Source organism: Macaca thibetana, chromosome 10 (genome assembly GCF_024542745.1).
Source record: "Macaca thibetana thibetana isolate TM-01 chromosome 10, ASM2454274v1, whole genome shotgun sequence".
Lineage (NCBI taxonomy): Eukaryota > Metazoa > Chordata > Mammalia > Primates > Cercopithecidae > Macaca > Macaca thibetana.
In genome coordinates this window covers 1,180,308-1,195,671 of record NC_065587.1, presented here as the reverse complement: position 1 = coordinate 1,195,671, position 15,364 = coordinate 1,180,308, and the positions used below count along the sequence as shown (strand labels likewise).

Here is a 15,364-nt window from a genome sequence, read left to right as displayed (position 1 = left end):
TGATGTTAAACATTTTCACATGGTTACTACATTAATATCTCTATTTTTAAGTGTCTGTTCAAACAGTGAATTTTGATCGAATACCACATACTGATTTTTTTTATGGTTTTCATTTTTTGTGTCTTACGTAAGACATTTTTGCCTTCCAAGGTAACACAGGTTTTTTTCCATATGCTTCCTTTCACAATTTTTATGGTTTTAGTTTTTCCATTTAAATCTAGGATCTATTTTTAGTCAATGTTTTTATATGGTATGAAGTAAGGGTTGAAATTCACTTTGTTTCCATACAGATATCAATTTTTAGCCCAATTTTTAGATTCTTGGTTGGGTTCCACTGAACTGTCCAGCTATCTTTATGCCAGTATCACACTGTCTTGTTTATTGTAGTCTTATAGTAAATCTTAAAATCAGGTAGGATAAGTCCTCCAGCTTCATTTTTTGTTTCCAAAATTATTTTTCTTATTTTCAATTTTTTGCATTTATAAATAAATCTTAAAACCAGTTTGCCATTACTACAAACCATCTTTGGGGATTACACTGAATCTATAGACCAGTTGGGTAGAATTTAAATCTTAACGGTTCTGAGTCTTATGATCCATGAACATTGTATATCCCTCCATCTATTTAGTTATTTCTTACATTTCTCTCATGAGTGAGCTACATTTGTCAGTGTGTGTGTGTTGTACATTTGTTTCTTCTCAAGTATTTCTTGTCTCGGATGCTGTTATAAATGATTTTGTTGGTGGTGGTGTTTAAAATTGTTCATAGTAACTTTGATATGGCCATTGCTAGCTAAATGATGACACTGTCTGGATCACATTTTGACATGGGGAACAGCATTGGACTTTTCCAATGGGTTTCCGATGGAATGGCAATCATAAGTACTGGTGCCAGCGAGAGCACAGCTGGACATGCTTTGGATCACAATGGCCAGGTACATACCCACATGATTTGGACCTGGGAGCCTGCACTCCTCCCAATCCCTCAACACCCACTTGGTAGCGCCTGCTCCCTGCTCTCCCACCCCAGCCTTTGCTCACCCCTCCTCAAGTGCAGACACACCCACCTCCACCTGCTCCACCTCTGTCCACTCAGTGACCATCCTGTCAGCCATCAAGGCTCCAAACCCCATCTCCTGTGGAACAGGTCCTTAGGTAACTTATAGGGGAGAATGTATGTTTGCATCAAAAATATTGTTTGCAGTACAAATCCTCTTTCAGCTTCCCCTGAACTAACAGCAGTTATATCCCCAATTTGTCTGGACCTTATAACGCTACTAAAGAATCCTATATATTTACTAATTCTACTATTGACTAAAGCCACGCTATTAGAGACCCATTTACCAAGGGTAATTGTGGCACTTACGACAACTGGCTCAAATGAGTGCAGTTACGTTCAGATTTTCATTATTAATTAATGCCACTACGCATTCCAGCTACTACCGTGCTATTTGCCAACTGGCACTGGAGTTTTTCAATATCTTAACAAGAAGCATAGCCACACAGGCATGGGTGGCCTGGATGTCAGCCAGGAGCAGGACGCAGAAGCAGCGATTCTCTGCTGGGCATGTGTGTTTTTGGATGATGGATGGGAGGTAACCAAAAACAAAAAGCCAAGGAGAATATGGGTCAGGGTTGCCTCTGTCAAGCTGGCTGGAGAGTCTGAGCCCCCAGCTCGGGTGGGAACTTTCTCACCCTATACACTGGGAAAACATCGCTGAGTCCAGTAGCTGACCCTGGAATTAGACGCACAGCTCCTGCACGGCACGCCCTGCCCTGTGCTGGGATGCCCCCCAGGTGTGGTGGGCTGGCTCCTGGTAGGTGGCCCCGAGTAAAGGAAGGACCCGAGAAGGGTCTTGGAATGTCGTTAGCCAGGCCTCTCTCATTCCCAGCTGCTGCCCCTGTCACACAGCAAGCTGGGCCCTGCCTGAAATAACTCACCCATCTTTTCCTAGAGGCTTCCCAGCCAGCACATCTGGATTCCCACGGAACGGCAGCAACTGACTCTGATCGGGCAGCTCTTACCAAGCCCCTCCCTGGAGCCGCCTCACCTCCCAAAGGGCACCTCTCTCTTGTTCTTCAAAAGTTAACCGCAACCACCTGCGGCAAACGGCACATGGCACACGGCACACGGTACTGGCTTTGCATTGTGCTTTAATTGGAAAGCAAGGCAAGTGTGGGAGGGATTTGTTTGTATTCACGGCATCAATAATTTAACATGAAAAGAGAGAAAACAAAAGAATATGCAATCCACACATGCAAATCTGGCTGAAATTTATTACTTATGATAATAAAAAAAGATTTTAATTAGGCATCAACCATGCTATTTTAAGAAAGGAAAGGGGCACGGGACGTGATTCCTGTGTTCCCTACATGACAATCTTAAAAAGATAGAACTTGAGGAAGGAAATACATCAAAAAAATTAACAGGAGTTGTCTCTGGAGAGCCAACTTATGGATGATTTATTTTAATTTTCTTCTTTGTTTATTTCATGGTATTTCAATAATTCCCTCTCTAATGAGCATTTTTTTAGTTCTATAATAGAGACATGTTTTAAAATAAGAGATGACTCAGAACGGAAGTCTATTCATTAAAACATCCTATGCCTAGTTAAGATTGCTAACGTCACTACCTGCAATTTCTCAACAGAACTTTCAAAGGCAGAAGGAATAGCTCCACCTGGGGCCTCGTGGGCTCATCCGAGTTTGAATTCGCCTCTGCTCCTACAATGAAGGCCTCTGACCCCGCAGAGACTGAGGCGCTCCCAGTCTGAGGTCTGGCTCCAGCGGGAGGAGGAGCTCCGTGGAGGGACTCCACGCGGTTTCTCTGGGACGGAGACGCTGCACCTGGACATGAAGGGACAGTGAGGGGTGCAGGCCCCCTCGGGCACCGCACTCCACAATCTGAACACAATCCAGGCTGATGGAGGTGGTTTAAGACAGGAAACCACAGCCCCAGGGCTGCACGATGCAGGTGAGAACAGGAGCCCCTTCCCCACAGGCTGCGTCCTGCAGGGTCCACGGAGCTCCTTCCTCTCCCCCTGCAGTGACCTGTCTGCAGACACCGTCTTCACCGACACGGACACGACGCGCACCCTGGGCTGCCTGGCTAGAGCTCTGCCCACGGCGTCAGCCCCTCCATTTCCGTCTGAAAGGGGCCGGCCGCGCGTGTCACGCGAGACCAGTCCTGCGCGTGGATCTGGACGAGGCAACTGCGCAAAGGGTCGTGAATCCCGCCGGCCAGGGAGGATCGTCTCCTGTGCAGAAGGAGGCGCGCTCAGCACACGGCAGAAGCTGGGAGCTCCCACCAGGCTGCGCCCAAGACACCTCCCGTCACGATTCACCAAACACCACGGCGTGGAAAGAAGAAAGTCCACGCTTCTGCGGAAAACACCGCGGCGCTGCCGGTCCATCCGAACCCGGGACATCATTGCTACCAGGGCGGAGGGGGAACACAGGCAAAATAAAGTGCATCTCCTAGAATTCCTGCAACCCAACAGCATTGCCCGATTCCATTTCCCAAATAGTCACCACTTTCTAAAAACGTCACGGAGGAGGATGCTGCCTAACAACTCAGGGGTCTGTCCATAAACTTGGCTCATGTGGTCCAAAGTCTCAGGAGCGTGGAAGGCGATCTTCTCTAATCCCGGGGCCATACTTTCTGGGACAGAAATGAGAGACGCCAGAAAGTCCCTGGACGCTCCCCAGGGGACTGAGGTCCATGGCACCGCGTGTTCTGAGAGGGGCTCTCCCTAGAGGTGGGGAGCGGGGAGGCCGGGCACGGCACCCTCTGGGTTCAGAGCTCCTCACAGCCTGCGCCAGTGCAGAGCAGGATGGAAACAGTCCGGGGAGCAGAAGGTCCCAGCAGTGGAATTCCCCTCCACGTGGACCAGGCCTGCCAGAGATCCAGGCACTGACAGGCGGGGACATTTTAGAATCTTTTCAGGAAAAGATAAAGAAAGAAACAAGAGCAACAGGAGGCCAGAAGCAAGGGCTTCTACTGCAGACAGTGGTGCCGCTAGGCCTGGAGCTGCAGCTACCCAGGAAGCCCCAGGCTCGGGAGCCTCCAGGCACAGGCAGCGTCCGGTGGCGGGGAGCCCCTCAGACTGTCCCTGTCCCGGTGGTCTCCAGCCCCCGACTGCTCCTTGCCCAGGGGTCACCTTTTCTTCCCCCATTCCTCTGTGGACACGCCTGCTGGCATCATGGAGATCTTCTTGGTGCTCAGAACACAACAGAGCTTCACTCAGTTTGAATGCATGAAAGTGTGACTTCTCACTGCCTCCCCGGCTGTGCTTGGGAGCTGAGAACATCTCCAGGAAGCCCATGGGCTTCCGGGTGGAGGAGGCAGGTTGCAGATGCGTGAGGCCCTGCGACTGAAGGACCTGGAAAGAAGCTCACAGGGGGCCGTTGCTCATGTTGGGAACTGTGGCCGGAGGGGCACAAATGCTGCTTACCTGGGACTTCTCCCAAACAACAAGAGAAACACCTTGAAAACAAGTCAGGTTCAGGCCCCTGGTGCCGCAGAACTGAGCCTTGGCAGAGCTCACACCGAACGCGGCTCAAACTCACGGCCCCCCACACCCGCTCCCTGTTCAGCAGAAATTGTCTCCTTGGTAGAAATCCTGTCAAGAACTTTCCCACTGTTCCCATTAATCCCAGAGGCAAGCTCCCCCCGCTTCCCAGGCATGTTTTTATGTAAACAAAGTGGTTAATTAGACAATTTGCTAAGCTGTTTAAAATGCATTTTGCTTTAAAAGAACAAGTAATCACAATATAAAAATCACAGCATTTCTAATATGTCAACTAATTCCTCCATCATATTTTTAGAAAAAAATGGATTCACATAATTTATTAATATGCCTCTTCTAATTTCATTCATAAATAAGTAATTGCATCTTAACTCCCATTTGATAGATGGGAAAGATTGCAGAGCTGGGAAAACAGGAATTGTTGCACCCTTTGGGGGAAAATCAGGAAGCAAAGAGCCAGGTCGGGGCTCCGGCCATCAGGGGGATTCCGGAAAAGCTGCCGTCTGTGCGTGTTCCCCGCGGCCAGTCACAGAGCTCTCCTCACGAGCGTGGTTCTAGTCTATGAACGTGATCCGTAATTTTGATCAACGATTCAAATTATAAATATTAATCAAAAAGGAGAAGGAAGGCGAACTCCAGGCATTTGTTTGAGGCAATAAGCATCTGGCTGAAGTTGTCATTAGCCGGGTCATTGACAGTCCCACAGCGGCCGGCCGACCACACAGGTCAGCCGCGGTGGACACCAGGTTCCCCAGACCCAGGGCTGCCAGGAGCGGAGGAGCTCATTTGCAGCCGAATCCTCAGGATTCAGCCCTCAGCTGAAACCAGCCACCTCCACCAAGGTCAGGCCCACCCCGAGATGCTGGAAGAATGTGCACACTCGCTGGAGCACCCTCCTCTTCCGCTCCTGCACAAAGAGCAGTGCAGCTGAACCCTCAGCACAGCAGAGCCACAGACAGATGCCGTGCACGCCCAGACCTGCGGGGCCACAGCCAGGCCTGGGTGGGGAAGGACGGGGACCCAGGCCTCAGGATGGGGAAGGTGGTGGAGGCCCTGCTCTGAGCCTTCTGAGCTGGAGGCCCTGGCTTGGAGGCCAGGCATGGCCCCACCTTTTGGGTAACACCTCCCCAGCTTCTCCTGAACATGCCTGTCCCTGGAAGTGCACCACATGGAATCTTCCAGAAGGCACCTGCTGAGAGAGGGAAGGGACGTCCATGGGTACTGCAGGGCTGAGAGCCATCAAGGGAGACAGGTGCAGCACATAAGCAATGCCAGTGATGCAGGAGCTGCCCAGACACCTGCTCAGGAGAGCGAGAACCCAGCTCGGCCCGTGCCGGGGACCAAAGGCCCTGAGAAGTGGCCATGCTGGTGGCTGTGGTGTAAGGCAGGACACTGCCAGCTGACCTGCTCCCGGGGGCCCAGGAGACCCTGCACTGGCCACAGTGAAGAGTGGGCAGCAGCCTCCCGGAAGCTGGGGTGGCTGGGCGGTGTGGGCAGGGCTGGCAGCCAGGCGCCATCACAGAGCCGGGCCCCCCATGGCGGAAGGGGGCCCTGACTGTCAGGAGGAAGGCAGGGCCGCTGTGGGGCTGAGCAGCAGACTGAGTGGTGTACAGGGGCCTGCCCCACAGAGGTGGGTGTGAAGGCCAGTAGCACCCAATCCCCGGGGGCAGGAGAGATGGGCAGCAGCTACACCCACCCCACTAAGGTGGTCGAGACGGAGGCTGGGGCCACAGGCAGCTGCCCAGCAACACCAGCATCCCATACCCAGCCTCCTCCCTGGGCCAGGTTCCAGATGCAGAATCCAGACAGGGGAGGGGAAGAAAGAACCGGAAACACACAGAGGGCTCGGGCAAGGGTCCCCCTGGCCCTCCCAAGGGGCGCTGCGGAGGAAGGGTCTGCCCAAACGGTCAGGGCGGTGGGCTGGGGACAGAGCAGACGCCGGCGTCAGGGAACTGCAGCCTTGTGGCATCCCCGTGGAGCAGAGCAGGGAACGGGAAATGAATGGGGACCTTCCAGACAGAGCTCACGGAACTCCGAGGGGCCATTTCCCAGATCCCCAATACGTCACTGTAATAGCCCAGTTGTCCTGATCTGTAGGGAAGATCACATTGAACTTTCCAGAATGTCCTTTTCCCACCCAGCTGCTCCCAAGGGGCGCTGCGGAGGAAGGGTCTGCCCAAACGGTCAGGGCGGTGGGCTGGGGACAGAGCAGACGCCGGCGTCAGGGAACTGCAGCCTTGTGGCATCCCCGTGGAGCAGAGCAGGGAACGGGAAATGAATGGGGACCTTCCAGACAGAGCTCACGGAACTCCGAGGGGCCATTTCCCAGATCCCCAATACGTCACTGTAATAGCCCAGTTGTCCTGATCTGTAGGGAAGATCACATTGAACTTTCCAGAATGTCCTTTTCCCACCCAGCTGCTGAGCGAGGGAGACAGTGAGAGAGACAGAAACCTAAAGAGACAGTGAGATAAAGACAGACACAGAGACAGTGACACAGAGAGACAGAGAATTGAATGCATTGTCACGCCCCAGGTGGACGGCAGAGGCCGGCCCCCACACAAGTCGTGAGGGGTGCAGAGGGGCCTGGTTCTCCCCTAGTTGGTTCCCGAGTCTGGCCTCTGCAAATCCAACAGGCCCTGGATGGGCCAGCAGCTGCAGCTGACGGACCTGACAGTAACCCAGCGGCCCTGCACCCCGAGACGGCTGCATAGTGTGAGAGCTCTGGACTTGGGCGATCTCTGAGGAGCTGCCCCAGCCCCAGAGCCCCCACCGGGCAGGTGAGGCCTCTGCTGTGCCCCATCCTGGCCTTCTCCTCACGGCTGCCCGAGGAAGGTTCTGGGGGGTCCCAAGTTGGGTGAGAGACACAGGGTCACAGACACTGGCCTTGTGGGCACTTTGCCCCCTCTCCCCTTGTCCTGAAAGCAAGCTGGTCCCATGCCTAGGGGCTGCAACAGAGAGCCAGGGCCCCCTACAGACGCAGCGCCCCTTCCGAGGACTCACGGCACCTCAAGCTTCCCAGGGCGTGGGGGTGCCACTTTCCCACCCGGCGAGTCCACCTTGCAGAAACCTTCAGGTGCCGTCCGGACCCTACTCAAGTCCGGGCCCCTCACTTCTGACTCTCCTTCCCATCCTCTGCTCCCCTGGTCTCTCCCCAGGGCCCTGCTCGGGGCTGCTGGCCTTTTGGGGGAGGCACAGTGATGCTTGGGGCTGCTGACCTTTGTAGGGAGGCACAGTGATGCTCGGGGCTGCTGGCCTTTGCGGGGAGGCACAGTGATGCTCGGGGCTGCTGGCCTTTGGGGGGAGGCACAGTGATGCTCGGGGCTGCTGGCCTTTCGGGGGAGGCACAGTGATGCTCGGGGCTGCTGGCCTTTGGGGGGAGGCACAGTGATGCTCGGGGCTGCTGGCCTTTGAGGGGAGGCACAGTGATGCTCGGGGCTGCTGGCCTTTGCGGGGAGGCACAGTGATGCTCGGGGCTGCTGGCCTTTGCGGGGAGGCACAGTGATGCTCGGGGCTGCTGGCCTTTGCGGGGAGGCACGGTGATGCTCGGGGCTGCTGGCCTTTGAGGGGAGGCACAGTGATGCTCGGGGCTGCTGGCCTTTGAGGGGAGGCACAGTGATGCTCGGGGCTGCTGGCCTTTGCGGGGAGGCACAGTGTCTGGAGGATGGGCGTCTCCTCATTGGCCCTTCCATCCAGGCCCCTTGCCAAGCACAGGGGACGTGTAGAGAGCGTTTATGAACTGAGGGCAGAAGTGACAGCAGCCACAAGCTCCTGCGTCTCCCTTGTGCCCTGAAAGCACCTTGGTTAAGGGGTCAGGCTGGGTTCACAGCTCTCATTGGTGACCTGGGTTCAGCGGCCCCCCGGCTTTTTCTGGAAGACACAGCACAGAAAACTGATGAAGCTGGCCAGGCTCCCTCCAGAGCCCTCAGGGACGTGGGAGACCATCAAGACCAGAGGAACATAAATCTCACAGCCTCGGACACTGGCCGGCTATAAATACATTTTCACCCTCCATTTATCACAGCTGCCTCTGATGACACCCACCTGGTGTGGGGCCGATTGTCGCAGCTCCGCCCCTCAGCACCTCCCTGCAGGACCGTCCCCAATCCATCTCTGATGGCATCTGCAGACAGGAGCACAAAACTTCTGCCAACCCCCAAACGGCCACCCTGACCCCGGGCTGATGGTGCCGTCCTGGGAGTCTCTGCCTGGGCGCCGGGTCTCACACTCCAGGGACCTTCTGCTGTGAGGTCTTTGGGCCCCCTCTCCCTGTTAGCCCACGTCCCATCCCTGCTGCCACCTTTGGGACCCTCTCCCTGTTAGCCCACTTCCCATCCTGCTCCCACCAGAGGAAGTGCCTTCTGGGGGGACATTTCTGAGCCACCGACGCCACACATTTACTAGTAACCCAAGCCGTAAACCATTTGTATCCATTTAAAGCGTTGAAAGGATAAAACCAACAACCTATAATTCTGTACCCAATTAAATTATCTTCCTAAAGTGGAGGAGAAATAATGGATAAATGGAGAAATAAGTGGATAAATGGAGAAGCGGATAATAGCAACCACATATTTGGCGATTATCACTTATGGATAAGTAAAATGAATGACACCAAAGTTGTAAGAGATTGGAACACTCTGCCATGAGGCAATTGCACTGCCTGTGATGCGGCACCATGCTATTTAAAGTGAACCTGTATTCGCTGTAAATGTGTATTGCAAACTCTACGACAACCAATAAAAAAAGTAGAAAGAAAACAACAAGTGTAACTGATTTGCTAAGAGAGAGAGAAAGCAAAATCATACAAAATTCTCAATCAAAACCAGAGAAGGAAGAAAAAGAGTGGAAGACAAAAAAGAAACAGAGACTGAGGAACAGCAAACAGTAACCAACGTGGCCAACAGGAATCCAGCTATGTGGATGATCGCTTCAGAAGTCAGGGGTTGACATGCACCCATTGAAAGACAGAGACTGGGCCGGGTGCGGTGGCTCACACCTGTAACCCAGCACTTTGGGAGGCCGAGGCGGGAGGATCACGAGGTCAGGAGCTCGAGACCAGCCTGGCCAGTATGATGAAACCCCGTCTCTACTAAAAATACAAAAAAAAAAAATTAGCCGGGCGTGGTGGCGGGCGCCTGTAGTCGCAGCTACCCGGGAGGCTGAGGTAGGAGAATTGCTTGAACCAGGGAGGCGGAGGTTGCAGTGAGCTGAGATCACACCACCGCACTCCAGCCTGGGTGACAGAAAGAGAATCCTCAGACCCATGCTCCATGCAGGGGGGATGCACCCGGCGGCCCACGGTCCGTGCAAGGGACTCCATCCACAGGCTGTGCTCCAAAAGGTACATTTTGGATGTAAACCGTTTCCATTCCAGGTTTTCCCCGGCAGGTAGGAATTCAGGCAAACGTACAGGATCCCTGGCGACCTGTTGGACCAGGGTCCCGCCTGCTGCTGGAATCTCAGAAAGAATGAGTCAGGGCTCTGGACCCCCCAAAGTCAGGGCAGGGGTGCCCCCCAGGAGCTGGAGAGGAAAAGCTGAGGGTCAGAGAATGGGCAACAGGGCATGGGGTAGGGCAGCTGGAGACAAGAGGGACAGTCAGGTCAGCCCCGGGCATCGCCCAGGAACACGGGTCCTCCCTGACAGGGAACTCAGGGACAGGTGGCTCAGGGGGCCTTCCAGGTTCTCTCAATGGGGGATGAAGCCCTCATGCCAACCAGGCTCAGGGATCCCGGAGGAGGCAGAGGCAGGAGGCGGCTCAGCTTGAGCTGCCCAGGTCTCTAGGAGGCTCCTGTCCTGTTTCAGGCTCCTCGACCCAGCAACGTCACCACGCTGTCCTTACAGGGAAGGACAGGGAAATGGTACATGCAGCTGCTTGGGTACAAAAGCCCAGGCAGAGCCCAGGATGCAGAATGAATGGATGGGAGCAAGGCGTGGGGGGCCCTTGTGGTCGGCCCACCCATGACTCCAAGCCCGCGGCTCCCTGCTGTGGGACCAGCTGGGACAAAGGGAACACCGCCCACTCTGACACTCATGGAAAGGATTCGGGTCAGCCCATGGACCCCCAGTGGGCAGGGACCCCCCCACACCCGCCACCCAACAGAGAATCAGCCACTTAAGTCTCCAGGATGGGAGGCAGCTGGGTCGTAAATTGGCTTCTCACTTTCGGGGACCCTAAATGTAGCATTTCCTTTAACTTGAGGCAAATCCTTTGTCCCAGAACATCTTTGTTCCTATTTCCCCGCCCCCCTGACTGCACCGGACACCCCCTGAAACCAGAGCATCCCCTCGAGCACTGCCAGGTGACGCTGAGTCCTCCTCAGTCCTCCAGCCCTTGCCCTCTGTGGGAACACCCACCGTCGCCACCTTCCAGGGCGGCTGCTGTCGTCTGTGCTCACAGCTCCCATGCTCATCCTCGCTCAGCAAATTGCAATCAGTTCCGACAATGGCCTAGTTAAGGGCACCCACCCAGCGACGCCCCTGCTATGCCGACAGAAGCGTCGCCGCCAACTGGACAGATCGCTGCCAGAAACAACTGGGTGTGTTTGGGGGACGCCTCCTAATTGAGCTGACACACCCAGGAATCAGGGTGGTGGAGGCCAGCTCGCCACAGGGAAAGCCGCCCTGCCTTCCAGGCCTCCTAATTAGGACTGAATGCTCCGTTTTCTCTGCACGCAGGTGGGGGTCATGGGTCAAGCACTGAGACTTACTCTGTAATTTGAGTTAATGAAGGATTCCCAAGGGCAGCTCTGTGAATGCATCCAGGAGGCACGCGGCCTCTAGCGGAGCCTGACAGCTGTGGGTGGACAGCAGCGAGCATGCCTTTAATTGCTGCCAAATTTTAGTCCTAGGTCTTAATGACAGCAGCCTTGGCTCCAGAGTGTGAGGCTCTCTGGGAGAGTCAGGGGCTCCATGTGGAGGGCTCCGCTGTGTGAGCGGGAAGAGCACAGAGCAAGATGGTGGGCAGGGGCTGGAGGTCCCAGAGCTGCACCCAGACCCAGCAATGCCTCCTGGGCTGGACCAGAGGCTGCTGTGTGTGGTCCCTGTTCACTGAGCCTGCAGGAGGCAGAGAATGGGGAGAGTCCATGCTCCTCTCAGACCCCGTCACAGAACAAACAGCACTGCGCTGGAGCAGGGAGGCTGGGGTGCAGGGCTGGGCTGGAGCAGGGAGGCTGGGGTGCAGGGCTGGCCAGCCTCAGAACATGTATGGGCCTCAGCCCTGGCAGGTGGAGGCGTGGGCTCCCTGCTGGGCCACTCAGATGGATCTGCTGTTTTCTCATGAGCTCATCCCTTCTGGGCTGTGAGGCCCACGGGCAGGGCTTTAATCCCCTATGTGCTGTTTCCAGAGCCTTCTCCCTGGTGCGGCTCCAGGCAGCCTCTCCAACCCCTTAGATTCTGCTGGACACACATATGGCCCTTGAGCCACAGAGGGTGGTGATGCCCGCGGCCCCTGTCCGCCCACAGCGCAGGTGCTGGCCAGGCCTCATCCCTGCTTCAGTCCCCAGAGGAGACCTCGAGCCGCAGACCAGTCCCTGTCCCTTCAGAGTGGGGTTAGTTCTGCAATTCCCCTGCCTACAGCCCCAGTCCACAGAAACATCTACCACAAGCCTTGGTAATCACGCCTGGTGCCCGATGGAGACCAGCGGCTCTGAGCTCCCGGGAAAGTGGCCGGGGCCTGGGCCCTGTTCCCAGGAAGCCCAGCACGGCTCCATGCCCCACAACCTGGAGGGGTAGGAGGGGAGTCTGCGTCAGGACGGCTGCACCCTTGGCCCTTGCGGAGGAGCCCCCCACTACCACACCTGGCAAGACTAGAAAGAGGCCTGGGTGTGGGGGGAGGAGTTCAGGGAACCAAGCTCTGCGCAGACTCAGCAGGAGGATTTGGAATCGGAGCTGCGGCGTGGGCACGCTGGACAGATACCAGGGGAATCTACGTACCCAGGAGAAGGGCCCAGAATGAGCAGGTGCCGGGACAGTCAAGAGCAGCCCTGGGAGGCGAGGTCACAGAGGGGGGCGACAATGCGGGCCCTGAGCACTCCGCTCTTCCCTGGATGGGGTCTGGGTTCCATGAAGCTGCGTATCCCAGGCCTCTGCAGCAGCGGCACGGGCAGAGCTGCCTCCCTCCAGTGAGGAGCGGGCAGGTGCCACGTGGGCCCTGGGCACCCTCCACAGGGGCTCCAGCTCCCACAAAGGGCTGCCCCATGGGCCCTGAGGAGCTACAGGGTTCTTCCCAGAGAGAAGCCCAGGAGTCAGCAGCTAATCCTCCCTCTTCCTCTGGAGCCCCCAGGGAAGGCAGGAGCGAGTGTGCCCCTCCACAACCCCATGCTCTATAGAGACCCCTGTGGGGAAGGAATCCGGCCTCATCTGCAGCTCCACCCCAGCCCCAGGGTGGATCTGAGCTGGGACCAGCCCCTCTGAGGGGTTCACCCTGAGCACCCTCCTTGGCAAGGCAAGTGTTCGGGACACATCCTTCTGGGGAAGCAGCGCTATGCTCCTTTCACTGTTTCTCTAAAGATTGGAACTGAGGCCTGTAGCTCTGCCTGTGGGTATGATGCTTCAGACAGCACTTGGCTCTGAGGACAGAGGCCCTGGGCCCAACCCACATGGACCCACCTTCTCTTGAAGATCTGGGCTAACTGGGAAGCAAAAATAATTACTCTTGTGCCAAAATGTCCTTGTAATTAGTAGTTCTGGGACATAAATGAATTGAAATACAAGATTTTTCAGGGTCCAGCCAGCTTCAGGACTGAACTCCAGTGTGTGTGTTTCAGGGCATGCGGGGTGCAGGTGTTTTGGGGCACATGCGTGTTTCAGGGCATGTGGGGTGCAGGTATTCTGGGGCACGCGCATGTGTGTTTCAGGGCATGTGGGGTGCAGGTATTTTGGGGCATACGTGTGTTTCAGGGCATGTGGGGTGCAGGTGTTTGGGGGCACACGTGTGTGTTTCAGGGCACACGGGGTGCAGGTGTTTCGGGGCACACGCGTGTTTTAGGGCACGCGGGGTGCAGGCATTTCGGGGCACACACGTGTGTTTCAGGGCACACGAGGTGCAGATCTCTTCACTGGGTGCAAAGCTCCCAGCTCCCTCCCCGAGCCACCAGGGTAGGGCTCCCAGATGGGAGCAGCCCCTCCTCGGGCCAGGCAGGGTGTGGACCCTGCCCTGAATGCACTCGGCTTCCAGCCGATTCTGCCCCTTCCTCCATTCACGGCACCGGCAGGCGCGGCAGGCCGTGGGGAGGGCGTGCGTCTCGGTCTCGGTCCTCCCGCTCTGTGTCCAGTCTGGGCAGTGTCTCAAGACCACCCTGCGCGAGGCCTGCGCTGCGGCGCCCCCGTCCCTCTGCGGCGCCCCCGTCCCTCTGCGGCGCCCCCGTCCCTCTGCGGCGCCCCCGTCCCTCTGCTCCGCGCAAGGCCGGGGATCCGGCTCTCCCGGAGCGAGCGCGTCCTGCAGGGACCCGCGGCCAAGCAGCAGCCGGGGCCGGGCCTCCCCCGGGGCCCGAGGCGCCGATGACGGCTCCTGTTGGGAAGACACTGGCTCCCTGGTTTATGTATTTACTTAATTTTAAGTTAGGCTCCCCAGATCCCTAAGTCAACAGGGGATTCTGTAAATCGTGGCGTAAGAGGAAAATCGGAGCCTGCCGAGCGCAGGAAGCGCCGTCGCCGTGAAAGGCGGTGACTCAGCGCCACCTGCCGGGACGCGGCGGCCAAGCGAGCCGGTGTCGGGGAGGCCTGAGGCCGCGGGTCCTCGGGAGGAAACAGCTGTTTGCAGGAACAAAGGAGGAAACCAGGGCCGTGGCAGTTTGGAGAATTCTTCCACGAAATGCATGAAATTAGCTGGAATCATTTCAAGGAAAAAATCTTCCTCCAATTAGGGGCTCCTGCGTGTAGCAGAAGCGGGTTTCATTGCCATTGAGTAGGGCCTGGGGTCTGTGGGGCTGTTTTCAGACCCGGAGGGAACCAGTCCAGGGCACACAAGCGCTCCTGGGCAGAGGCGTCCTCCAGGGTCTGGAGTCCCCGCTGGAGCTGCCGAGCTGCGTCACACCTGCTGGGTTGGAAGCCTCCACTCAGCCGGAGAAACACAATCCCTGGCTCTGGTGTTCGTGGCAGTAAAATCTCGATCCCTGCGAAGCCCCTGGGCCCAGGCCGGGCCTTGCAAGAGGCCTCCCTTTGCTGGAGGAAGCCCCGGGCCCTCGGGGACCCTGCAGGAGGCAGACGCTGGGGACAGGGTCCAGCCCACAGGTAGCTGTGTCCCTCCCCAGTCCTGGCATCTCTGCCTCCTCTGCTCTTTCTGATACCCCCACCCGCTCCCACTGCCCAGCGGTGGAAACAGGTGGAGACGGCGCTCGGCCCTCAGAACCAGTGAAAGGGTCTGGACCCTGAAAACGCACCAAGGACTGCCCAGGATCTCAGAAAAGGACGACAGCCAGGTCCCTTCCTTCCTTCCTTCCTTCCTTCGTTTTTCAAGTTGTTGTTGCTGTTGTTTTGAGACGGAGTGTGGCTCTGTCGCCCAGGCTGGCTCCGTCTCCCAGTTTCAAGCGATTCTCCTGCCTCAGCCTCCCGAGTAGCTGGGACTACAAGCACCCGCCACCACGCCCGGCTAATTTTTGTATTTTTAGTAGAGACAGGGTTTCACCGTGTTAGCCAGTCTGGTCTCAAACTCCTGACCTCAAGTGACCTGCCCGCCTTGGCCTCCCAAAGTGCTGGGATTATAGGCATGAGCCACTGCACCCGGCTGTGTTTTTTTGTTGCCAAAAATGTTGATGGCAGCTCAGTTGCCCCCCATTTCAATAAATGCCCCCTGAAACCTGTGTGAAGTCACATCAGGATGTAGATAACATGGCTTC

At 56.3% G+C, this 15,364-nt stretch overlaps 1 protein-coding gene across 1 annotated transcript; it reads right to left on the bottom strand.

Moving 5' to 3' along the window:
* Nucleotides 1-329: 329 nt before the first annotated feature.
* LOC126929465 (uncharacterized) lies at nt 330-3,416 on the bottom strand. The gene is made up of 2 exons (XM_050745848.1): nt 3,344-3,416; nt 330-3,256 (listed from the first exon to the last, which is right to left on the bottom strand). The coding sequence occupies exons 1-2, from the start codon at nt 3,410-3,412 to the stop codon at nt 2,696-2,698; spliced, it is 630 nt and encodes a 209-aa protein (XP_050601805.1). The 5' UTR covers nt 3,413-3,416; the 3' UTR covers nt 330-2,695.
* Nucleotides 3,417-15,364: the final 11,948 nt, after the last annotated feature.